Source organism: Corella eumyota, chromosome 4 (genome assembly GCF_963082875.1).
Source record: "Corella eumyota chromosome 4, kaCorEumy4.1, whole genome shotgun sequence".
Lineage (NCBI taxonomy): Eukaryota > Metazoa > Chordata > Ascidiacea > Phlebobranchia > Corellidae > Corella > Corella eumyota.
In genome coordinates, this window is record NC_137493.1 from 6,650,431 (window position 1) to 6,678,250 (window position 27,820).

The window sequence follows — 27,820 nt, forward strand, 5'->3', positions numbered from 1 at the left end:
AACAAACAACTAGAATCAACTCATGAAATTGTTGATGGAGATGATTTGGAAACCAACAAACAATTTGAATCAACTCATGACTTTGTTGTTGAAGATGATTTTGAAACTCACAAACAATTTGAATCAACTCATGACTTTGTTGTTAAAGATGATTTTGAAACAACCAACAAACAACCAGAATCAACACATGAAATTGTTGATGGAGATGATTTGGAAACCAACAAACAATTGGAATCAACTCATGATTTTGTTGTTGAAGATGATTTTGAAACCAACAAACAACTAGAATCAACTCATAAAATTGTTGACGAAAATCATTTTGAAACCAACAAACAATCGGAATCAACTAATGAAATTTTTATTAAAGATGATTTTGAAACCAACAAACAATTAAAATCAACTCATGACATTGTTGATGGAGATGATTTGGAAGCCAACAAACAATTTGAATCAACTCATGACTTTGTTGTTAAAGATAATTTTGAAACCGACAAAAATCTAGAATTAACTCATGACTTTGTTGTTAAAGATAATTTTAAAACCGACAAACAACTCGAATCAACTAATGAAATTGTTGATGGAGATGATTCTGAAACTAACAAACAATTGGAATCAACTCCTGACTTTGTTGTTGAAGATGATTTTAAAACTAACAAGCAATTGGAATCATCTTATGACTTTGTTGTTAAAGATGATTTCGAAACCAACAAACAACTAGAATCAACTCATAAAATTGTTGATGACGATGATTTTGAAACAAACAAAAAACAAGAATTAACTCATGTCTTTGTTGTTCAAGATGATTTTAAAACCAACAAACAACTAGAATCAACTCACGACTTTATTGTTAAAGATGATTTTGAAACCGACAAACAACTAGCATCAACTAATGAAAAAGATGATTGTAAAACCAACAAACAACTAGATTCCACTCATGAATTTGTTGATGGAGATGATTTTGAAACCAACAAACAACTAGAATCAACTCATGACTTTGTTGTTGAAGATGATTTTGAAACCAACAAACAACTAGAATCAACTCATGACTTTGTTGTTGAAGATGATTTTGAAACCCACAAACAATTTGAATCAACTCATGACTTTGTTGTTAAAGATGATTTTGAAACCGACAAACAACTAGAATCAACACATAAAATTGTTGATGGAGATGATTTGGAAACCAACAAACAATTGGAATCAACTCATGACTTTGTTGTTGAAGATGATTTTGAAACCAACAAACAACTAGAATCAACTCATAAAATTGTTGACGAAGATCGTTTTGAAACCAACAAACAATCGGAATCAACTCATGACTTTGTTGTTAAAGATAATTTTGAAACCAACAAAAATCTAGAATTAACTCATGACTTTGTTGTTAAAGATAATTTTGAAACCGACAAACAACTAGAATCAACACATGAAATTGTTGATGGGGATGATTTGGAAACCAACAAACAATTGGAATCAACTCATGACTTTGTTGTTGAAGATGATTTTGAAACTCACAAACGATTTGAATCAACTCATGACTTTGTTGTTAAAGATGATTTTGAAACCGTCAAACAACTAGAATCAACACATGAAATTGTTGATGGGGATGATTTGGAAACCAACAAACAATTGGAATCAACTCATAACTTTGTTGTTGAAGATGATTTTGAAACTCACAAACAATTTGAATCAACTCATGACTTTGTTGTTAAAGATGATTTTGAAACCGACAAACAACTAGAATCAACACATGAAACTGTTGATGGAGATGATTTGGAAACCAACAAACAATTGGAATCAACTCATGACTTTGTTGTTAAAGATAATTTTGAAACCGACAGACAACTCAAATCAACTAATGAAATTGTTGATGGAGATGATTCTGAAACTAACAAACAATTGGAATCAACTCATGACTTTGTTGTTGAAGATGATTTTGAAACCCACAAACAATTTGAATCAACTCATGACTTTGTTGTTAAAGATGATTTTGAAACCGACAAACAACTAGAATCAACACATGAAATTGTTGATGGAGATGATTTGGAATCAACTCATGACTTTGTTGTTGAAGATGATTTTGAAACTCACAAACAATTTGAATCAACTCATGACTTTGTTGTTAAAGATGATTTTGAAACCAACAAACAACTAGAATCAACTCATCAAATTGTTGACGAAGATCATTTTGAAACCAACAAACAATCAGAATCAACTAATGAAATTTTTATTAAAGATGATTTTGAAACCAACAAACAACTAGAATCAACTCATGAAATTGTTGATGGAGATGATTTGGAAACCAACAAACAATTTGAATCAACTCATGACTTTGTTGTTGAAGATGATTTTGAAACTCACAAACAATTTGAATCAACTCATGACTTTGTTGTTAAAGATGATTTTAAAACCAACAAACAACCAGAATCAACACATGAAATTGTTGATGGAGATGATTTGGAAACCAACAAACAATTGGAATCAACTTATGACTTTGTTGTTGAAAATGATTTTGAAACCAACAAACAACTAGAAACAACTCATAAAATTGTTGACGAAGATCGTTTTGAAACCAACAAACAATCGGAATCAACTCATGACTTTGTTGTTAAAGATAATTTTGAAACCGACAAAAATCTAAAATTAACTCATGACTTTGTTGTTAAAGATAATTTTGAAACCGACAAAAATCTAGAATTAACTCATGACTTTGTTGTTAAAGATAATTTTGAAACCGACAAACAACTCAAATCAACTAATGAAATTGTTGATGGAGATGATTTGGAATCAACTCATGACTTTGTTGTTGAAGATGATTTTGAAACTCACAAACAATTTGAATCAACTCATGACTTTGTTGTTAAAGATGATTTTGAAACCAACAAACAACTAGAATCAACTCATCAAATTGTTGACGAAGATCATTTTGAAACCAACAAACAACTAGAATCAACTAATGAAATTTTTATTAAAGATGATTTTGAAACCAACAAACAACTAGAATCAACTCATGAAATTGTTGATGGAGATGATTTGGAAACCAACAAACAATTTGAATCAACTCATGACTTTGTTGTTGAAGATGATTTTGAAACTCACAAACAATTGGAATCAACTTATGACTTTGTTGTTGAAAATGATTTTGAAACCAACAAACAACTAGAAACAACTCATAAAATTGTTGACGAAGATCGTTTTGAAACCAACAAACAATCGGAATCAACTCATGACTTTGTTGTTAAAGATAATTTTGAAACCGACAAAAATCTAAAATTAACTCATGACTTTGTTGTTAAAGATAATTTTGAAACCGACAAAAATCTAGAATTAACTCATGACTTTGTTGTTAAAGATAATTTTGAAACCGACAAACAACTCAAATCAACTAATGAAATTGTTGATGGAGATGATTCTGAAACTAACAAACAATTTGAATCAACTCATGACTTTGTTGTTGAAGATGATTTTGAAACCCACAAACAATTTGAATCAACTCATGACTTTGTTGTTAAAGATGATTTTGAAACCAACAAACAACTAGAATCAACTCATCAAATTGTTGACGAAAATCATTTTGAAACCAACAAACAATCAGAATCAACTAATGAAATTTTTATTAAAGATGATTTTGAAACCAACAAACAACTAGAATCAACACATGAAATTGTTGATGGAGATGATTTGGAAACCAACAAACAATTTGAATCAACTCATGACTTTGTTGTTGAAGATGATTTTGAAACTCACAAACAATTTGAATCAACTCATGACTTTGTTGTTAAAGATGATTTTAAAACCAACAAACAACCAGAATCAACACATGAAATTGTTGATGGAGATGATTTGGAAACCAACAAACAATTGGAATCAACTCATAAAATTGTTGACGAAGATCGTTTTGAAACCAACAAACAATCGGAATCAACTAATGAAATTTTTATTAAAGATGATTTTGAAACCAACAAACAATTAAAATCTACTCATGACATTGTTGATGGAGATGATTTGGAAACCAACAAACAATTTGAATCAACTCATGACTTTGTTGTTAAAGATAATTTTGAAACCGACAAACAACTGGAATCAACTAATGAAATTGTTGATGGAGATGATTCTGAAACTAACAAACAATTGGAATCAACTCCTGACTTTGTTGTTGAAGATGATTTTAAAACTAACAAACAATTGGAATCATCTCATGACATTGTTGATGGAGATGATTTGGAAACCAACAAACAACTTAAACCTACTCATGAAATTGTTGATGACGATGATTTTGAAACAAACAAAAAACAAGAATTAACTCATGACTTTGTTGTTCAAGATGATTTTAAAACCAACAAACAACTAGAATCAACTCATGACTTTATTGTTAAAGATGATTTTGAAACCGACAAACAACTAGCATCAACTAATGAAAAAGATGATTGTAAAACCAACAAACAACTAGATTCCACTCATGAATTTGTTGATGGAGATGATTTTGAAACCAACAAACAACTAGAATCAACTAATGAAATTTTTATTAAAGATGATTTTGAAACCAACAAACAACTAGAATCAACTAATGAAATTTTTATTAAAGATGATTTTGAAACCAACAAACAACTAGAATCAACTCATGACTTTGTTGTTGAAGATGATTTTGAAACCCACAAACAATTTGAATCAAATCATGACTTTGTTGTTAAAGATGATTTTGAAACCGACAAACAACTAGAATCAACACATAAAATTGTTGATGGAGATGATTTGGAAACCAACAAACAATTTGAATCAACTCATGACTTTGTTGTTAAAGATAATTTTGAAATCGACAAACAACTCGAATCAACTAATGAAATTGTTGATGGAGATGATTCTGAAACTAACAAACAATTGGAATCAACTCCTGACTTTGTTGTTGAAGAGGATTTTAAAACTAACAAACAATTGGAATCATCTTATGACTTTGTTGTTAAAGATGATTTCGAAACCAACAAACAACTAGAATCAACTCATAAAATTGTTGACGAAGATCGTTTTGAAAACAACAAACAACTAGAATCAACTAATGAAATTTTTATTAAAGATGATTTTGAAACCAACAAACAACTAGAATCAACTCATGACTTTGTTGTTGAAGATGATTTTGAAACCCACAAACAATTTGAATCAACTCATGACTTTGTTGTTAAAGATGATTTTGAAACCGACAAACAACTAGAATCAACACATGAAATTGTTGATGGAGATGATTTGGAAACCAACAAACAATTGGAATCAACTCATGACTTTGTTGTTGAAGATGATTTTGAAACTCACAAACAATTTGAATCAACTCATGACTTTGTTGTTAAAGATGATTTTAAAACCAACAAACAACTAGAATCAACTCATCAAATTGTTGACGAAGATCATTTTGAAACCAACAAACAATCAGAATCAACTAATGAAATTTTTATTAAAGATGATTTTGAAACCAACAAACAACTAGAATCAACTCATGAAATTGTTGATGGAGATGATTTGGAAACCAACAAACAATTTGAATCAACTCATGACTTTGTTGTTGAAGATGATTTTGAAACCAACAAACAACCAGAATCAACACATGAAATTGTTGATGGAGATGATTTGGAAACCAACAAACAATTGGAATCAACTCATGACTTTGTTGTTGAAGATGATTTTAAAACTCACAAACAATTTGAATCAACTCATGACTTTGTTGTTAAAGATGATTTTGAAACCAACAAACAATTGGAATCAACTCATGACTTTGTTGTTGAAGATGATTTTGAAACCAACAAACAACTAGAATCAACTCATAAAATTGTTGACGAAGATCGTTTTGAAATCAACAAACAATCGGAATCAACTCATGAAATTGTTGTTAAAGATAATTTTGAAACCGACAAAAATCTAGAATTAACTCATGACTTTGTTGTTAAAGATAATTTTGAAACCGACAAAAATCTAGAATTAACTCATGACTTTGTTGTTAAAAATAATTTTGAAACCGATAAACAACTCGAATCAACTAATGAAATTGTTGATGGAGATGATTCTGAAACTAACAAACTATTGGAATCAACTCATGACTTTGTTGTTGAAGATGATTTTAAAACTAACAAACAACTAGAATCAACTCATGACTTTGTTGTTGAAGATGATTTTGAAGCCAACAAACAACTAAACCCAATTCATGAAATTTTTGTTGGATATGATTTTAAAACCAAAAAACAATTGAAATCAACTGATGACTTTGTTGTTAAAGATGATTTTGAAACCAACAAACAACTAGAATCAATTCATGACTTTGTTGTTAAAGATGATTTTGATACCGACAAACAACTAGAATCAACTCATAAAATTGTTAACGGAGATCATTTTGAAACCAACAAACATTTGGAATCAACCCATGACTTTGTTGATGAAGATGCTTTTAAAACAGACAAACAACTAGAATCAACTAATGAAAAAGATGATTGTGAAACGAACAAACAACTAGAATCCACTCATGAATTTGTTGATGGAGATGATTTTGAAACCAACAAACAATTGGAATCAACCCTTGCTTTTGTTGTCGAAGATGATTCTAAAACCAACAAACAACTGAAACCAACTCATGAAATTGTTGATGACTTTGAAACCCACAAACAATTTGAATCAACTCATGATTTTGTTGTTAAAGATGATTTTGAATCTAACAAACAACTACAATCATCTCATGAAATTTATGTTGGAGATGATTTTGAAACCAACAAACAATTGGAATCAACTCATAAAATTGTTGATGATTTTGAAACCCACAAACAATTTAAATCAACCCATGACTTTGTAGTTAAAGATGATTTTGAAACCAACAAACAACTACAATCATCTCATGAAATTTATGTTGGAGATGATTTTGAAACCAACAAACAATTGGAATCAACTCATGAAATTGTCGATGACTTTAAAACCCACAAACAATTTGAATCAACTCATGACTTTGTTGTTAAAGATGATTTTGAAACCAACAAACAACTACAATCATCTCATGAAATTTATGTTGGAGATGATTTTGAAACCAACAAACAATTGGAATCAACTCTTGAAATTGTTGATGATTTTGAAACCCACATACAATTTAAATCAACCCATGACTTTGTTGTTAAAGATGATATTGAAACCAACAAACTATTGGAATCAACCCATGACTTTGTTCTTGGAAATGACTTTGTTGTTGAAGATGATTTTAAAAACAACAAACAACTAGAATCAACTAATGAAATTTTTATTAAAGATGATTTTGAAACTAACAAACAACTAGAATTAACTCATGAAATTGTTGATGACAATGATTTTGAAACCAACAAACAATTGGAATCAATCGATGACTTTGTTGTTAAAGATAATTTTGAAACCGACAAACAACTAGAATCAACTTATAAAATTGTTGATGGAGATAATTTTAAAACCGACAAACAACTAGAACCAACTTATGAAATTGTTGTTGGAGATGATTTTGAAACCAACAAACAATTTGAATCAACTCATGACTTTGTTGTTGAAGAAGATTTTGAAACCAACAAACAACTAGAATCAACTAATGAAATTTTTATTAAAGATGATTTTTTAACCATCCATAAACTAGATTCAACTCATGAAATTGTTAATGGAGATGATTTTGAAACCAACAAACAACTAGAATCAACTCATGAAATTGTTGACGTAGATAATTTTGAAACCAACAAACAATTGGAATCAACCCATGACTTTGTTGATAAAGATGATTTTGAAACCAACAAAAAACTGGAATCAACTCATGACTTTGTTGCTAAAGATGATTTTGAAACTGACAAACAACTAAAATCAACTCATGAAATTGTTGATGGAGATGATTTGGAAACCAACAAACAATTCGAATCAACTCATGACTTTCTTGTTGAAGATGATTTTGAAACCAACAAACAACTAGAATCAACTCATGAAATTGTTGACGTAGATAATTTTGAAACCAACAAACAATTGGAATCAACTCATAAAATTGTTGATGATTTTGAAACCCACAAACAATTTAAATCAACCCATGACTTTGTAGTTAAAGATGATTTTGAAACCAACAAACAACTACAATCATCTCATGAAATTTATGTTGGAGATGATTTTGAAACCAACAAACAATTGGAATCAACTCATGAAATTATCGATGACTTTAAAACCCACAAACAATTTGAATCAACTCATGACTTTGTTGTTAAAGATGATTTTGAAACCAACAAACAACTACAATCATCTCATGAAATTTATGTTGGAGATGATTTTGAAACCAACAAACAATTGGAATCAACTCTTGAAATTGTTGATGATTTTGAAACCCACATACAATTTAAATCAACCCATGACTTTGTTGTTAAAGATGATATTGAAACCAACAAACTATTGGAATCAACCCATGACTTTGTTCTTGGAAATGACTTTGTTGTTGAAGATGATTTTAAAAACAACAAACAACTAGAATCAACTAATGAAATTTTTATTAAAGATGATTTTGAAACTAACAAACAACTAGAATTAACTCATGAAATTGTTGATGACAATGATTTTGAAACCAACAAACAATTGGAATCAATCGATGACTTTGTTGTTAAAGATAATTTTGAAACCAACAAACAATTGGAATCAACCCATGACTCTGTTGATGAAGTTGATTTTGAAACCAGCAAACAATTTGAATCAATTCATGACTTTGTTGTTGAAGATGATTTGGCAACCAACAAAAATCTGCAATTAACTCATGACTTTGTTGTTAAAGATAATTTTGAAACCGACAAACAACTAGAATCAACTAATGAAATTGTTGATGGAGATAATTTTGAAACCGACAAACAACTAGAACCAATTTATGAAATTGTTGTTGGAGATGATTTTGAAACCAACAAACAATTTGAATCAACTCATGACTTTGTTGTTAAAGATAATTTTGAAACCGACAAACAACTAGAATCAACTTATAAAATTGTTGATGGAGATAATTTTAAAACCGACAAACAACTAGAACCAACTTATGAAATTGTTGTTGGAGATGATTTTGAAACCAACAAACAATTTGAATCAACTCATGACTTTGTTGTTGAAGAAGATTTTGAAACCAACAAACAACTAGAATCAACTAATGAAATTTTTATTAAAGATGATTTTTTAACCATCCATAAACTAGATTCAACTCATGAAATTGTTAATGGAGATGATTTTGAAACCAACAAACAACTAGAATCAACTCATGAAATTGTTGACGTAGATAATTTTGAAACCAACAAACAATTGGAATCAACCCATGACTTTGTTGATAAAGATGATTTTGAAACCAACAAAAAACTGGAATCAACTCATGACTTTGTTGCTAAAGATGATTTTGAAACTGACAAACAACTAAAATCAACTCATGAAATTGTTGATGGAGATGATTTGGAAACCAACAAACAATTCGAATCAACTCATGACTTTCTTGTTGAAGATGATTTTGAAACCAACAAACAACTAGAATCAACTCATGAAATTGTTGACGTAGATAATTTTGAAACCAACAAACAATTGGAATCAACCCATGACTTTGTTGATAAAGATAATTTTGAAACCAACAAAAAACTGGAATCAACTCATGACTTTGTTGTTGAAGATGATTTTGAAACCAACAAACAACTAGAATCAACTCATGAAATTGTTAATGGAGATGATTTGGAAACCAACAAACAATTGGAATCAACTCATGACTTTCTTGTTGAAGATAATTTTGAAACCAACAAACAATTGGTATCAACCCATGACTTTGTTGATAAAGATAATTTTGAAACCAACAAAAAACTGAAATCAACTCATGTCTTTGTTGTTAAAGATGATTTTGAAACCAACAAACAACTAAAATCAACTTATAAAATTGTTGACGAAGATGATTTTGAAACCAACAAACAATTGGAATCAACTCATGACTTTGTTGTTGAAGATGATTTTGAAACCCACAAACAATTTGAATCAACCCATGACTTTGTTGTTAAAGATGATTTTGAAACCCACAAACAATTTGAATCAACCCATGACTTTGTTGATGAAGATGATTTTAAAACCAATAAAAAACTAGAATCAACTCATAACTTTGTTGTTAAAAATGATTTTGAAACCGACAAACAACTAGAATCAACTAATGAAAAAGATGATTGTGAAACGAACAAACAACTAGAATCCACTCATAAAATTGTTGATGGAGATGATTTTGAAACCAACAAACAATTGGAATCACCCCATGACTTTGTTGATAAACATAATTTTAAAACCAACAAAAAACTGGAATCAACTCATGACTTTGTTGTTGGAGATGATTTTGAAATCAACAAACAACTAGAATCAACTCGTGAAGTTGTTGTTGAAGATGATTTTAAAACCAACAAACACCTAGAATCAACTAATGAAATATTTATTAAAGATGATTTTGAAACTATCAATAAACTAGAATCAACTCATGAAATTGTTGATGGAGATGATTTTGAAACTATCAATAAACTAGAATCAACTCATGAAATTGTTGATGGAGATGATTTTGAAACCGACAAACAACTAGAATCAACTCATGAAATTGTTGATGGAGATGATTTTGAAACCGACAAACAACTAGAATCAACTCATGACTTTGTTGATGGAGATGATTTTGAAACCCATAAACAACTAGAATCAACTTATGAAATTGGTGATGGAGATGATTTTGAAACCAACAAAAAACTGGAATCAACCTATGACTTTGTTGTTAAAGATGATTTTGAAACCAACAAACAATCGGAATCAACTCATGACTTTGTTGTTGAAGATGATTTTGAAACCAACAAACAACCAAATTCAACTCATAAATTTGTTGTTAAAGATGTTTTTAAAATCTACAAACTACCAGATTCCACTCATAATGTTTTTATTGGAGATGATTTAAAAACCCATGACTTGGAAATCAATAAAGAATTTGTATCAACGATTAAAGAAGTAAAATCAAAAATAACTCTAATTTCTCATCCTGAATTAAAAAGATGTCTTGAATCTAATAATCAAACATTGCAACAATGTGACTCTGAGCATGCTGCTTATTCTGCAAAGAAAGAGGTTTTATTAAAGGAAAGGGAAGTTAACATAGAAATATCGACCGCCTCGGTATTATTGGTGGACAAACCTTTGGAAGATAATAATGAAAGTTTGTCACAGGAAGAGTTAGCATATTCCGATGAAGATGATTCTAATGGTGAGGCTTATCTTCCTGAAGCTGTAATTAAAACTAGGATGCTAAGTGACATTACAGAACAAAGTGAGTTTAGTAGTAGTGTTGAAGATACTAACAGTACAATAAAATCTATAAACTATGATATTTCTGTTCAAAATGCATCTACAAATGCTCCTTCTTCTTCAAGTGATGTAGGTATTCATTTGGTAGAAGGTGAAACTGAAGTCGACTCGTTTGATGTCAAAGCGTTTTTTGACATTCGTCATGAAATAAGAGAAAGTCACACTTCTTCAGTTAATCTTGAGCAATGCAGTGAAGAAATTCATAAAAAAGAAACTACGCTACAGCAAACCGAGTTTTATGAGGAAAAATCTGAATTTGGACAAGATCAGATTAAAGTGTTTTTCGAGGGCAACATGAATTCAGATAGTAATGATAATAACGACAATGATGATGTGTTTTCTTTGAATGGTGATCCAAATAATTTAAAAAAGTGCGGTAAATACTATAGTTCTGTGGTTCGTCGAAGCATTGCAAACTTACTTCAAACTCAAGCTAGTTTTGATGCCATTGCTATTGGACATGAAAAAAAAGATGAAGATTTATCTGTATCAACTACACCCATATCGGATTCAGAAATCGACATGAGTAGTGATATACCAGTAGAAAACGAATCACATCAAAGTGATGTTGTTCGTAGGAGTATTGCCAACTTAGAATTTAACCAAATAAATTTTGATTCGGCAATGAACAATAAAACTTTACTTTCTCGGCAATCGTCCGAATCATCTAACAGCAGTTCTGACTCTTCTTCCGCTTCCGAGCATGAATTTATTCTTGAAGAATTGAGCAACACACAACCAAATCTCTCTAACACGGTACATTCTTCTTTTTCTTTAGAACGCGTTTCTTTGTTAAATAATGCACTTGAAGACATCGATTTTGTATCAACCTCTAGCAATCAAGTTCAAGAACATGAATCAACTACACAATCTTCTTTGCGATATTTGTGTGCTCACGGTGGTGATTCAAGTGATAGCTTTCCAGAAAACGATAGAAAACCAGTCGCTGAAACCTTAGAGGATATGATTTATGAACAGGAAGGTTGGTTAAAATCTGATGATCGAATAAAATTAAAACCTACAGAAGACGTTAAACTAGCTGTGTATAAAAAAACAAATCAGGAAGAACTACAGGAAGAACACATTGATGTATTTACAGATCCCAACATTACCGATGCTAATAAAGAAACTACTGCCTATGGGCTTATAAGAAATGATGGTTTTTTAGACAGTGAAGTAAATCATTCTAATGATACATGCAATGCTTATATTCCACTTAATGACAAAAAAACTTTTGAAAGTTTATGTGTTGAACAAGATCAAGAGTTGGATTATTTTAATGGAAGTTCCCCAAGTGATAATTTGCTTTCTTTAACAGGTGATTCGTTAGCCAAAGAACTAGCAGATGCAATGTCGGATTACCCTCACTTTAAAACTCAACAGAGTGTTTCCATGGTTTTTAGTAAAACGGACGCAGAAAATAATTTACAACAAAATGGTGCAACTAACGAAAAATTGTCAAACTCTGATAGTTTAGTTAAAGGTGGCGGTGAAGTACAATACAAAGATTCTGACAGTTCGGAGAAGGAAAGTTCATTAAAAAATTTGGATGAAGAAATTAATAATAATTATAACCAAACTTATTCAGTGTTAGCGGAAAAAATTTTAGCTGACGTTAATGAAAATGTGAAAAAAGAAATCGAAAAACAAGGATTTGTAGATGATAAGAGTTCTTGCTCTTCGTCTTCATCTGTTGATTTTAACGAGAAAGATTTGCTTTTGGAATCACACGAATTGCCATCCACAAATCGTCTTACTATGGGTTCAATTGCAATATCTCAATCGACCGAGCCACTGGTTAAATACGACATAATTCCAACAGTCGAAGTTAAATCTTATATATCAGAAACCAATATAGTTGGTAATAACAAAGAATGTTCAATAACTATACTTAAACCATCTGTATCAGCTCAGGGATTTTCATCTCTTGCGAACGAAAGGGCAACTGATTTAGATTATTCAAACGTTTTAGCATTAAACTCTTCACATTTAAGAGAGATGCATAGCGCTAACAACAAAACTGAATTCACTCAGGGGAGGCTGGCTTCATACGATTTTGCAACAAAGGCAAAAGCATATGGTGAGCCTGCTGATGACGTTCGTTTTAATTCATTTTCGGACTCTGACGTTTTATCGGATTATCATGGAATGACAGATCAAGATACAACAACAAAAGATATCATTTATCTGCGACATGATGACATATTGCTTGACAGACCAAAGTCCCCTGTTCCTCCTATTGATTTTTCAGCTAGTGAAGGTTCAAACGTGAATATTGCTAAGTTTGAGAGAACAATTTCGCAAACGCCATCAAATTTAAGTGCATTTGACTCTATTGGCGAGGTTTCAGCTGGAAATGAATTTTCTTTTCGAAAATTTTCAACCCAAGTTCAACACTCAATCGACTCTACTGTCCGTCAAGTGTCTACTTCAGAAATGTTTTCCGATGAGTTTTTCGCTTCCCCAAGATTTGACTCTTTACCTGACGATAACGTTGTCGCCGAAAAGGGAGAAACTGCTGTTTTGAAACTAAAGACCGAGTCGCAACCTGATGAAAGGTTGTTATATTCTCAACAGGATACGTACATGTCTTTGCCTTCTCCACTTAGTTTAGATCAGGCACAATCATCCAACCTAGTTATAGACCAAGATAACCTGGAAGGTTGTGAACAATCAGCAGATGATCGCCAAATAAAACTTGACACATTTTCCGAAAATTTTACCATGTTCGTAAAAACCTTGGAAAGTAGTCGCAATGATAATTCGATGGAAACCGAAGAATCTCAAATACCAGAGACTTCTACTGCATCGCACGGCTACATGGATATAATGGATATCAATCAGGCAAAAGCTGAAGCTATCCGATTCGAGGAAATTTCTTACATGAGCATGTTACATCAACAAAAATTTTCAAAAAATAAATATTCCAGCAAACTTGTTGATAGTGAATCTATAGAAGACTTGCAAGAAAAAGAATCGCATGACACAGAATCAGTTGACTCAGAAAGCATTGGTACATCGCGATGTACGTTTTTAGGGCAGTTGTTATCTGGCAGTGAAAGTGTGGACGACTGTACGTTACTTCATGCAAGCAATCAATCTAAGCCGCCCCCCACAAAGGAATCATCCAGAACAAAACAAAGTGAAAAAGTGCAGAAAAGTCGAATTCCTGTATCAAAGAAAGTACCAGTAGTTACAAAAGCTCCTATTCGCAAAGCAAATTCTTTTGTTAATTCTTCAACTACTAACGACTCTAGTAGGTCGTTGCAAAAGAAAAGTACAAAAAAGCAAATACCTAAATACAAGAAAACAACAAAAGTAACCAAGGAAGACAAAGAATCTAAACTTTCTGTGCGAAGATCGCTTACTACCGAACAAACAAAAACAAAAATCACCAGAAAACGAGACCAGGTAAAATCAATAGCAAGTCCCACATCATCAATAGCATCTGTGTCTTCTGCTGTATCACGGTCATCATCTGGTAGTTCTCTAAGATTGCAAAAAAGTGGAGCCAGCTCCCCTGATGTTCCGGAGGCAAGTATCTTGCGCTCTGAAAAATTTAACAGTAAAACAACGAAGGGCACCGGGAAGTATATCGCGCTAAGACAAGGTGTTTATACTTATAAAACGTCTCCTGCCGAGGAAAGGGAGAAGCGAATAGGTTTTCAGACGCAATCAACTAGGCGTACTACCGTTGTTACACGTAGACAAACATCACTTGAAAAAACTGGCATTCCTCGACCTTCTTACTTACATAGCATTTCTGCGCCGTATGCACAAGATGTTACTAAGCAGTCAAATGATCAGAAAACGACCAGAGAACATTTTTTAGGCGATCGCCTGGGCCAGAGAACAAAACTTAAATCTGTCCAACGCTCGGGCGCAAAATTTCTCGTTAAAACATCACAACATGCCAATCAAATGTCTTCTAAGTTAAACACAAAATCCAAGTCCGTTAAGGAGTCGAGTTACAAAGATGATGACACAGTTTCCCTTACAAAAAGCTCTGAAGAAGGTGACACGCCTTATAAGGTCGATTCTAAAAATTTGGCTTGTTCATCCAGCGACGACTCTCTATCGTCTGAGACGACTGACTGCAGTTGCAATTCTGTTATTCGCGAAGTCGAACGTGAAGCTGACGGGGTATCTATTACCCCGGATTCCCCTAGTTCTCTTGTTTATCAATTAAGTTCCCCAGGCAGTGTTTCCCCTAATGTGTCACACTATCAAAGTGCTCAAACCTATTATTCGTCTACCTATCAAGTATTACCCGAAGTTCAACAAACTCATCGTTTATACTCTACGAGTTCGTAAATAAATGTTATGTTGTTGTTATACGTGTCGGTTATTGGTTGTTTGTCTACAAAATTTATTTAAATGATAAACCTTTTAAAATGTTATTGGAAATAGGGGTTTTTGTTGTTATTTTATGTTGTAGTCGTAACTAGGTAAAGAGTCATTCGCTTATAAAATTAATGTGTAGTTCAGCACACATTGGTATGTTGTAAATTTTTTAGTTAACAATAACATACCAAATAATCTTAGAGGCTTATGTAGTAAAATTAATACTACTTGCGCATATTTTATTTAAAAGGTATACATAAACAATCTTTTAATTGAAACAATACAATATATATTTGCAAGTTAAAAATAAACTGTATTGCCTATTCATGTTTAACTTTATTTTAATAGGCAACCACAAATCGTTGCAACGACAACATCGTGAAGTTGGTAAACAAATCGGAATCCAGTGGCCACAACTTGCTGTCGCCCTCGAGCTATCATCTGATGAGGTTTGGAAAATACAAAAAGAACATGTCGACGGTATGCCTAGTGAGCAAAGTATAGCGATGTTGCAAAGGTGGTTAGACACTCGCGATGCAACGGGTAAGTCTATATTAAAGTGTTTTTGTTTAAGGTATTTTTTTATGTGGAACTAACTCAGTTATATCATGTAATTTATTCTGGAATAATTAGTGCTGTACTCTAACCGGTAGTCTTTTTAGTAGCAGTTCGTATCAAACTATAAAGAGGTCCCAATTGGATAAACATTATATAAATATTTATATTACTTGCCTACAATGACTAATAACCAATTTAAATTTTTTTTTTATTTTAGACACCAAACTTAGATCGGCTTTGGTTGAAATTGGAAGAAATGATTTAGCCACTCTTTTAGACGAAAATTTGTTTCACTATGGCAACGTTGACCAATCGATTAACTTACGTAATGATTCATTAGGTGAATATAAATTTGTTACCAATTTTAAATGTAAAAGCTGTTTATTCGTGTTTTCTTTAATGAACCAAACGTATAAATATTATCGATTGCAAAAAATACTGTAAACATTGGTAACGTTTTTTGTTGTTATGGTGTTTATTATTGAATAATTTTTTTTTAAATAAATATAAACATTTTTTGTTTAAAGGTTTTGGCGCACTCTCTGACGAATTGGGGTCCCCCACTTCGGCAATGTCCCATATCAGCTCCCCTTACCCTTTCCCAGCCCAAAGCCAGAATATGAACGACTTATCGTCTACCCCTGTATCTGCAATAAAGGTGGGCAATAAAAAATAAAATTATTGGTTAAAAATATATTTATATAGGTGCTAGGTTTATAAGAGAACTTACTTTAAAACAACTAAGACAAATTTTCAAAAAAAACAATTTTTTTAAGGTCATATTAAATTATTGTCTGGGTTGTAATTTTACTGGTGACATTTATCCCTTAATAATATGGTTTATAATACTTTATCTCCATAAAATGTAATTGTCATAGATGGTTATCGAAATAACCGCTAAATGTTTTGTGTATTAAATAAGCGTGCAATTTCCCTGGGGGAAATCATATTGGGCAAACTGGTTTTAATGCTGACGAACTGGTTCTTAAATTGAAATATGTATTCTTGTTTAAATATGACTAAGCCACAATGCGAAATAAATTTATTAAAATGACAGTTTTGAACACAAATTTATTTTTAAAGTATTGTTTTTGGAATTTATTTATTTTTTAAATCCTGTTTTAGGCAACAAACGAGACTTTAAACAACGAGTCATACGTAGAACCCTGTGAAAATGAACCAGAGTTGGATTTCACAAAAGAAGGTAAGATTTGATAACCTTAATAAAAAGAAACATTCTAATTAATTCTTAATAAAAAATGGATATTTTGGTCACGTATGTTATTTGGTAAAGTCTTGTTTGTTGTGTTTAGCTGATGATTCATCGGACGACAAAGTGTTCGAAGAACAAGAGTTATATCAGTAAGTCTGTTATTATCTCTTATTAAAAAAAATCACTGAAATTCGTCATTTTTTCTAGTTACCCAAAAATAGTTTAAAAGTACCTTACAATTTTTTTTCTGCTAAAAATTTCACCGATATATTAAAAAAAATTGTTTTGCAGTTCTGCAAAGGAGGATAGTAACTCCTCCCAAAGATCTCAAAAAAGTTCAAGTTCTTCTGATGCAAGCAGTAAAAAGGAGGCGAATAATGAGGAAGATTTTCAAGAAGTTCAGTCTAACGAGGTGGCGGATGGAAAACTTGCAGAACCATTTGTGGAGGTAAAATTTCGTTCAAAAAAGTGTTTTACTTCGTTGTACTATAAAGCATACAATCTTGCATATTTATAATACCTGAGACAAAGTTGAATTTTTTTTTTTAATTTGGAAAGTTTATGCTAAAAAGACCTTGTTAGATTATCGTAAACGCAGGCAAACTGCAAATAGCATTGCAGCAGTAAGGCCCGAACTAAGGGCATTCACCACAGCAACCAGACGCCCACAACTATTTTTTAAAACCAATTTTATTAACCTAAAAATAAATTTATTTTGTAGGAAAATCAACCTGGAGAGGTTATGGAAACTACAATTATCGTTGTAAGAAGCGAAAATTCCGATGACGTAAGTTTTATATTATGACGTCACTAACATTAATTTTTATTGAGATTAAAACAATTTAAATTACTTTTAAATTTGTTTTAGGTTGAGCGCGAACCGCCAAAAATTCAGGTGAATGGGCATGATGATGACGTCATTGAAATAACGCGCGAAATCAAGCAGACCGTGGTGGATGATAACGTCAGTTCCTCGTCATCCGAAGATGACGTAGACAGGGTCGCGACCAATTAAAGAGCGGGCGAGCAAGGATCTGCCATAACTGTGAACTGTGTCGATCTTCAAATCTAATTGAAAGCGCATTTATTCTCTCTGTATATACCGGTACATACCTATAATTATCATCATATGTGTAATCATTTGAGACCCCTTATTAATCGTAGATCGTATTTATGCGTGTATTTAATTGTTCGCTGTCGTATATTTTCGTAGTCGATGTTTTGTTTCGGTTTAAACAGGTCCCTATCCAAAACCACTGCCCAGCTCTTCGCACATCCTTCATCACGTGACCTACGCTTAATGTAGTCACGTGGTTGAAACTTCATATCGCTTGTATCAATCTTCATATTTTGTAAACGCCTGTGTAATTATTATGATAATTATTTTGGAAAGTCGATTTTTGCTTTATATGGTTATAGGCTTAAGGTCTTAAGTTGTCGCAAAAATTCTGACTTTATTGTTGTGCGGCGTGGTTTAATTTTCTTGTGATTTTGTAAAACTGCTTTTTTAGGCTGCTCGTCCACTTAGTAGAACAGGTTTAATAATATTCTCTGGAAATAAATTAAATCATCATTACGCAACTTTGTGGTTGATTATCATTTATGTACAAGTTAGGAGTATATTTTATATTCAAAACAAATTAAATAGGAATCAGTGTGTTTTTAAATCAGATTTAAAGGCAAATTTTAAAGCAATATTGCTTAATATAAATATTTGATGTTCGCGGGCATGTTGTGTTACAGTTACAACCCGGTGTATTTAGTTTTTTAAGAACATCTGTATGTTAAAGTGATAACTGATTTGTTATATTATCAGCAATATTAGGTTAGATTTGGTAGTAGTTTTATGTATGTTTATAAGTTGTATTCTGCTTGGTATTTGAAAAGCATTTCTCCACAGGATCTTTGTTGTAAAAAATGACGATATAACTGCTTAGAGGTATAGGATTCTTTCTTATGAAAAGGTATTATTTTTCCTTTTAGCTTAAGCATTTTTAAATCATCGTTTTACTAAGTTACAATTATCAATTAATTGGACAACCAAAGGTAAGGCTATTGTTTATACTTTATAATATTTGTCTTATCAAAACTTGCTTTTGTTAACGAAACAGCCCTATTTTAATGTTTGTTTTGGTAAAGTAATTTTTATCTTTATTAACTTATTTTAAGTCGAAAACTGTTTCTTAAACAAATACAAAGTTAATGTGATCGTAAAGCCTGAGCTCGTTTATTATTTACAGCTAAAAAAACATAAATCGCTAGAAAAACCACGCCAACAATATTTACATAATATACAACTATATACAAATAAATAAATAAATAGCGTTTATGTACAAACAGAACCTTAAAAAACAATGAGCAAATAGAAAAGGGAAAATGAAAAAACTTAAATCTCGACGATTTAATCGTCTGATTCGCGCGACAACTCGTTTTCAAGTCTGAAAATTAAGTCTTTTCGGCCGATTTCCGAAAACGCTTTTTCCACAAGGTGGCGTCGGGATTCGTGAGCGTCGGGTTGATCGTCCTCGTGCGATCTGGCCCAGTACGAAAACACGAACCTCATTTCCTCTCGGAAATTTTCGTACACGTCATAGTCGACGCTTTGGATTATGACGTCACTGACGCCAAGTTCGCGAGCAACGGTTCGCCACTCGAAAGTGTCAAGGTTCTTGCATACGAAATTGACGAGGCACGCCGAGTCACGTGACAAGGCGTCGTTGTCATTTCCGCCCCGCGTAGGAATGCGCAGGTCGTCGAACTCGGGTTGTAGGTACTCGTCTGTGTTTGTTACTGTCGTTGTTGTTGTCGCTCTGTGCTTGTTGCACATACAGCAACACGGAGAGTCTTCGTCGTCTCCCTCCACACCGCTATCGCTGTCCGTGTCTTTGTGGTAAAGGGTGCAGGTTAGGGGCGACCCCGTGCGGCTTGTTGCATCGCTGAGGGTGTCGTCGAACCATACGTCAGGAGTCGAAGGTCTCTGATCACATGACCAAATATCTTCGGTTGAAATCTTTGTAGCCTTTGTGGGAAGCTTCGTTTTGTTTGGTGGCGTGTAGGGTCTGCTAAGAGGATTGAGGACCGAATTTGACTTCTCGTTTTTGTTTTGTTTCTCTGTTGCATTCGAAGTTGTGTATTCCAGAGGCGGGGTTAACGCAGAGTGGTAGCTGCCCTGCTGAAAGGCGTACGCGGAAGCATAGTGTGAATAACTATACTTTACAGGCGACACATAACCACCATTGTAGATAAGATAGTTGGCCGGTGTTGCAACACGTCGACATGCGGTGTAAGCATAAGCTGGGACGTATCGAACGGAACCGTTGGATGCTTGAACGGTATCGGAAACTACCTTGGAGTTTGCCTTGACGTACCTTATAGGGGCTTGAACGTAAGGTACCAAAACTGGGGATAAAACGACGTATGGGGAACCAGTACTTGCAACTGTTATGCCGACATTTGATTTTGCTTCGCGTGCCTTTATATGGCGTGGTGCTGCGCCAAGTAGTTTGACTTTTGCACCTTGTGCAGTGCTGACCACGTGATCCATTTTTACGATGTGATGATGCAATGTTTCGTGTTACTTAACTCAGTTAAATTGTTTGGCTCTTAAACTTATTTCTGTAAAAAACAAAATAGTAAAATTAGTAAATCGCTTGATCTGGATTAAATTGCAGATTGTTAAGATGCCAAAAAATTAACCATTAAAATCCGAATTTAGCTTCGGGGCTTTTGCGTTTTAAGACTGTTTTTAATAGCCTGACGTAAAACTTTAAGTTAAAAATCAAAACTATGACATTGAACAAGATTAACGTACGCAAACTTCTAAACTAACGTCAATACTAGTTGTTGTTAAACGTAGGCGCCTAATTTTGCTGTACACATTGGCTTAAACACCTCATGTTCTATATTAAAGTTTTAATAACTAACTTATGGGTTATCTGTCTTACATATATATACAAATAATGCTGAATATATTTGTATTTTTTCCAATTAGTACTATTAAGTAAACACTTAAGCATTTTAATACTAGCTGTGCCTATTTTCTCTCTCGCGCGTTGTAAACAAATTTGTTTTGATTTTTTTTTACGCAAGCTGTTATATACGATGTTGTTATGCAAGCAATATAGTCATCATATAAAAACAAATCAAGCGTGGGCAAGTATTATATCTTCCTGGAACACTAAACATTAAACTAATTAACATAACCACGCGTGGGTATTGTAAAGATATATTTAGGATTCTTAAAAAAATTCGAATTTAAATTGCCTTTCTTTACAAATTACGTTTTAAAAATAACGGCAGGAAGGCATTAGTGGTGATTTACTTACTATACTACAAAACGAAACTTTCCCTTCCCAAATCGTATGACAAGTGACTTAAAAACTTCCACGCGTCGCTTGTGCTATACTATTACACCATCACAAGCCTAAATATTACTAGTGATGTAATCATCCTGTAAACAAAATAACCTAATGTACTTCCTGCCAGAGCACAAGACGCACGACTTGCTATATGTAAACAAAGAGACAATCGACTATGTAACACAATATCATATTGCTAGGCCATAGAAATTGAAAGTTATTGAATTAATTAAGCCTCACTATAACCCGATGAACTTACTGTTTTTTTTCATGAGGCCACTCTGGGCCTAAACAAACACAGCTAACAGTTACATCATACTCTCGTGATTAATCTTATGGGTTTGCCACGTTCAGAACAGCCTGTAAGAACATGTCGTTTAAATCGTATCGAATATCGTTTTAATTCGTCCAATAAACCTAGCTATGCTGAGTATGTCTTTCGCTTTAGAATTACCTAGGCCTGTCTTACGTTTATAGGCAATTGACTTTCTATTTCAAAATTTATTTCCATTTGCTACTAAAATCCGTTATAGCTAAAATGAAATTTGAATCGTTGTCAGGGTATTTAGCATAATAATATTCACACACTGTTTTTCTAAAGGAATACACAATAAACGACGCTACACTATTAATAGAGACAGCGCATTCACAAATGTTTCCTTTGGTAGGACGTTACACATCATTTTGCTCTGCCAATTGGTATGGGAATGCGCAAAACAAAGTTGTTTTCAATAACGTTTTCAACTGATCAAGTTTTTAACCTCTAGGCCAAATTTTATAAACCCATGGTTCGTGTTAATGCATCTTACCTAGAAATTAGAGCTCTGCGGTAGTACTTTTTAACAACGGGAAATTTCAATGACGTATTTCGCTTAGGTTATAAGTTAAGCTATGCTGAAGTACACTAATCTTCTCCCAATGCCTCGACTGTCCTTGAGCAAAATCGGCGTCACTCGCTACGTCACAAATACTGAATAATCGACCCAAAAATAGAAGCTAAAAATAACCGGCAGGTTTTTCGGCGTCTAATTTTAAAGGCGGCCTTGACGAAAATAGCACAAGCGGTTACGCGACGACAATCTTCCAAAAGAACTGGTTGAGCCTATACCGAAATCAAACCAAAAACGTGGTGATATTACGAAACGGATGCACGTGGATTGACAGCGTAGGACATTCTCAACCGGTGACGTGTGTCTAGTTTTTGTGAGTCATTTTTTTCTGGGTGGTTGTGTTGATTTGAAAAAAGCGTGAACACTCTATGATTAACAAGAAAAACATAACGCCTACAGTAATGGCTACTCGTCAGGCACTATGATATTTCTTCGGTATATTTGCTAAATAAAAACAAACCGTAAAGTAAACAAAACGTAGTTGGTGGTTGTTGTTGCAAAATACATTCAGATACTTATAACTTCTTTTCTATTTGCAGACACTTAATGTAGTATTATACTACAACGTAAATTTATATAATTACCGCATGTGCGCACGATAATTACTCCAAAATGTTTCTCCTTAAACGTATACTTAAAATTATGACTTAGCCTATAAAAGCTCGGTAACGGAAAACAACTAGCTTTCGTTTTAGTAAAGCGAGTGAAAACAAAAACTTAAATTTGTGGAACTGGTATTAAATTTAGATTGAAAAATGAACTGCCTATTACTCAATAAATAATAAGTCTCTAAATATTGCTATACATAGAAAACGTAGAAAATGATAAAGCCGCGCTTTATAAATATTAACTCAATTTCATTTTTACATTTCAATTTAAGACTGTCGATTTTATTAATGACAAATTTGCCTTTGGCTACAGTCTGTTACCTAAATAAAACCCGAGGTGTATATAGCACCACTATATAAACGGATTCTCTAATAAGCTAACCCTCTGCCCGCACACACGTATGTGTGTCTACATGCCTTCGCCGCCTAACATCTGCGCCTATTTTTTTATCGAAGAACAAACACTCATCGAATATAAAACCCGAACAGAAGAATTGTGGCGCGAATTTTGTTCATTTCCTATAGCTTTATATCATTTCGGTGGTGTCGAATTCGTTTGAAAGCAAACATGATACGTCCTTTGTCTTAAGCGCCACGTGACTAACATAGTGTTGTAACCTGCTGAGTCCTGGAGCCTTTTCTGTGGTGTTTGCTGTTTTTACCACATCTTACCACAATACCCTATGGCGCAAAAAATGATTAGCAAAATTTAAAAGTGTCATTGCGACTAAACTGAAACGTCAAGTCAGCAATTTGCCACTTTTAAATGGGTGTTTATTTTTTAGCCTTTGTAGCAGAAAGCTCTAAGTAAGCTGACAATTTAATTACAATTATATAGTGGTTTTAGAGATTAAGAATTGTTAGATTTGCGACTTAACGTCTGACTGTGCTGGTTTTGATACTTTATGAACTACACAAGCGCAAGTTAATAGATTTCATTTCTCCCTAAATGTTCTTTACATTCTGATATCATTTCCGCGCCACAATTAACGATTGTTCGACAACGAGGGCAAACACAATTGTCTGAAACGAAAACCAACAAACGCACTTGTCAATTTTCTCAAAAACCTACATATGGTCTCCTATAAAACACACACTAAGAAAAGGCGGTCTGGCGTTGTTGTGCCTCAATTTTTTGTTCTATATACCGAATTTATTTCAAAACACTCTGGTAAAGTCGCTAAGAACAGCTAGCTCTGTTTTCCCCATTTTAATTTCAAATACATATCTTCGCAGCTCAATGCACATTTACTTCACATTTTGGTTACTCTATTACCCTAATATAAGCAAGCGAAAGTCGAAACACTGTGTGTGTTGTTTTAAACGGTAACAACCGTTCCCGTACACAATAACAATGAATAAAAAAAAACAAACATACAAAAATAGGAAAACGTAAACCTAGCCTGACATCCTGCATACACATAAGAGCCAATACAATTTATATAGCCAGTAACAATACGAAATTGCCAAAACAAAACCCATAAACCGGAAATCGGCAGAGCCTATAGGTGAATTTACAAGTGGCGTAATACACACTACAACGTTTAAATCCAATCGCGCTATGGCTATAAAACCGCTGGTGTAAAGGGAAAAAATAGACTATAATTTTAACAGGCTCAGTAACAGTATATTTTATTGGTTTTGAGAAATATAGGATTTCTTTGAATTTAATTTTTCCCATATATTTGATTTGGTGCGACTCAGAAAAAAAGTTTTCGGAATTCTATATGTTTGTATTTGCAATAGGCCTTAAATTGATATCTGTGAGAACATAATGCAAATTTTACCCCGACTTGTTTTATTAGTTCTCGTAATATTTGTTTGATAAATGTAAATGATGTCCAAAAAAACCCGACATAAAAGTTACAACACATTTGTACCCTTAACACGCCCTCTTGGTTAGCCAATCAAAACACGACCCGCGCAATAGTAGAGATGACGTAAGGTGTTGCAACCGTTCGTAGCTAATTTGCAAACTTGTAGAAAAAAGATCAACATCTTTGTTATACTTTAACCCAGAGGTATTAAATTTAAGAGGGACGATTTATTTTGATAGTTTCACCGATACGTCAAATGAATTAAAGTCGTTCATTTTAATAGGATGTGCTTCCATAAAAACGCCACAAAAATTTATAGGAATTTGCAGAATGTAACGGAATCTATTATTTGCGGATTTAACAAAGACTGCGTGGGTTAATTATCATCTTCCATGCTGAAGGAATGCAAAATGCCCCCGTTAAATGGGAGTAGCAAAATAAGAAAAGCGGAATTTGCCCCCCCCCTCCGCCCCCCCATTTTAATTTTGACAAACCAAATAATGAAATAAAAGCAAACTATTGTTATTAGTTGGGTAAAGGTTGAACAAAAATACTTAAAATCAAGCACGTGTAACCCCTGGGTTTTCCTAACCACTTACCCATATAATACTAAGAACTGTATTCAAATTTAAACCCCCCAAAAAATCCGAAATAGCACAGGATTTTTTCCCGCTCTTTAATTAACAAACACATTCAGTAAAGCTAAAAAACTTATTTGTCAAAATAACAAATTTATTTTTATTTTAATAAACTCTACTAATTGTAAATATTTCGTACCTAACAAAGAAACATTATAATTTTTTTTTTCAATTCCGTAACACGTTGAGGACTATAACTATCATATCATACAGCTGTGAATATACATTTAATAGAAACGGTTTATTACTACTAAGAACCCTCCATAACGAGCGTCTAGCCATACCTCATCTCCTATTAATTTAATATCCCTATAAGCCATGACCGCTGTGTAGACTATAAGTCGAACCCATTAAATAAAATGTTTGCTTAAATGATTTTTTTATCGTTCAAATCCCCGCTTCGTAACAAAGTTCTCCGAACTCGACTTCAAACGAAATACATTTTTAGTTCCTATTTCTCGAATGTTTTATATTTTGTAAACACAAAAAATTGATCTAACGCTTTTAAATTATACAACCATAGCTTACTTAACATTTTGTATTTAATATATTAAACATTTTTTTGTTAAATCGCGACTATTTTGAAACAAATTTCTAAAACGATTACTCATTTATTCGGATGTAAAATTTGTCATGTTTAAATAATTCCACTCTATCATTAAAATTTCTGACATTTGAGCTCTAAACTGGTACTACGAGTCCTTATTTGGCCTTTATTTAATCGTGTGTCATTTTATTCGAAACTAACAAGCACCACGCCTCAAATTACGACCAAACCAAAAACATTTAAATTTTACATAAATATTGACAGCTTAAATAAAAATCTGAACTTGTGGTTTTTAAACCTGCGAACAGCGGAGCGCCTGCAAGGTTTTGTACTGTTTAGGCTACGCCAAAGCACCAAAAACAGTCGCTAGAAAAAGTCCTAAAACTGAAAAAATGCGAAAACAACAACTTTTACGTTTAAACGCGTCACGAGGGAAACCCCCGCTTAGACAAAGAAACAGTCGCTGAGTCATGATTGCAAACCCGCCAGTCTCGAGGGAATCATGCTGACGTCACGCATATTACGTCAGAAATAAAAACATTTCGTCAGTGGGCGTAAAGGATCTATTGATTTTAATATATTTTTAATTATTAATATTTTTTTTAATAGTTTTGAACTTTACAGGCTAAAATTTAGTAATAAATTCACATTAATCATAACGAGTTCAAATTTTATTTTAAGTGCTTTAATTTGATTTTTATTTTAAACCACAACTATTTACCCCAACTTTAATTTTAATTGACCACTTTGAAATTGCATTTGGAATTTAGATTTTTCTAAATTACTGCGTTAAACCTGCGGGCTATATCACATGATCCTAAAATTATGACTAAGCTATTACCAAGAAATAAAAAAAAAAACATTTCGTGCAAAACATATTTCTAAATTATTATTATCAACTTAAATTGATTTTTTACGTTTTAATATTTCTAAATTGTAAGCACCTTTTAAGGTTGCTAATTCCAACCTATAGCATCTGCGTTTTATTGCTAGTTTAAACATACGACTGGCAATTTACTCGTAATTTTATCGCTATTAAATTATAGTACAAAAGGTTTTAAACAGTTTACTTCCATATGCTCCTCCTGTAGTTTCAGCTGTTAAACAAACGCACATCGAAATAATTCGAATAATCGGATTCGAAAAATCAATAAACACGTTAAACGCAGTTTAAAACATACACACATATTAATCATATTATAGCATGTTATGTAACTACAATAAACTACCCGAATACGTCATTAACAGATACCAAAAAATCAGTTGGCAGTAATCAGCAGTAACTTAAAATTTTACTGGTTTCTGTATATATCGACTGAATTGCAATGACTTTTGACACTTTATTGCTGTAAATGCAGTTTATATAAAATTGCGTTGACCGCCATGCCGCTGATTTATTTGTGTTAGAATGCAGCATGTGGTTTGAGATCTATCTAACGTAACTGCAAACCGCAATGAATTCTTTTATATAAGAAAATCTAAAAATTCCCGTCGCATATTTTTTTTA

The 27,820-nt window shown here is 32.8% G+C and overlaps 2 protein-coding genes across 2 annotated transcripts in view; one reads left to right on the forward strand and one right to left on the reverse strand.

Moving 5' to 3' along the window:
* The window catches only part of LOC145751261 (uncharacterized), a 41,655-nt gene extending 22,627 nt beyond the window's left edge, over nucleotides 1–19,028 (forward strand). The window contains exons 38-45 of the mRNA XM_082567367.1: nucleotides 16,033–16,227; nucleotides 16,460–16,582; nucleotides 16,770–16,900; nucleotides 17,368–17,446; nucleotides 17,556–17,604; nucleotides 17,747–17,903; nucleotides 18,177–18,242; nucleotides 18,324–19,028. Coding sequence (XP_082423493.1) covers nucleotides 16,033–16,227; nucleotides 16,460–16,582; nucleotides 16,770–16,900; nucleotides 17,368–17,446; nucleotides 17,556–17,604; nucleotides 17,747–17,903; nucleotides 18,177–18,242; nucleotides 18,324–18,470 — 947 coding nt within the window. The 3' untranslated portion in view covers nucleotides 18,471–19,028. The remainder of the gene's footprint in view (nucleotides 1–16,032; nucleotides 16,228–16,459; nucleotides 16,583–16,769; nucleotides 16,901–17,367; nucleotides 17,447–17,555; nucleotides 17,605–17,746; nucleotides 17,904–18,176; nucleotides 18,243–18,323) is intronic.
* Nucleotides 19,029–19,658: 630 nt separating this feature from the next.
* On the reverse strand, nucleotides 19,659–23,774 carry LOC145749681 (uncharacterized). Its single transcript, XM_082565510.1, has one exon. The coding sequence runs from the start codon at nucleotides 20,997–20,999 to the stop codon at nucleotides 19,857–19,859; it is 1,143 nt and encodes a 380-aa protein (XP_082421636.1). The 5' UTR covers nucleotides 21,000–23,774; the 3' UTR covers nucleotides 19,659–19,856.
* Between the last annotated feature and the right edge of the window lie 4,046 nt (nucleotides 23,775–27,820).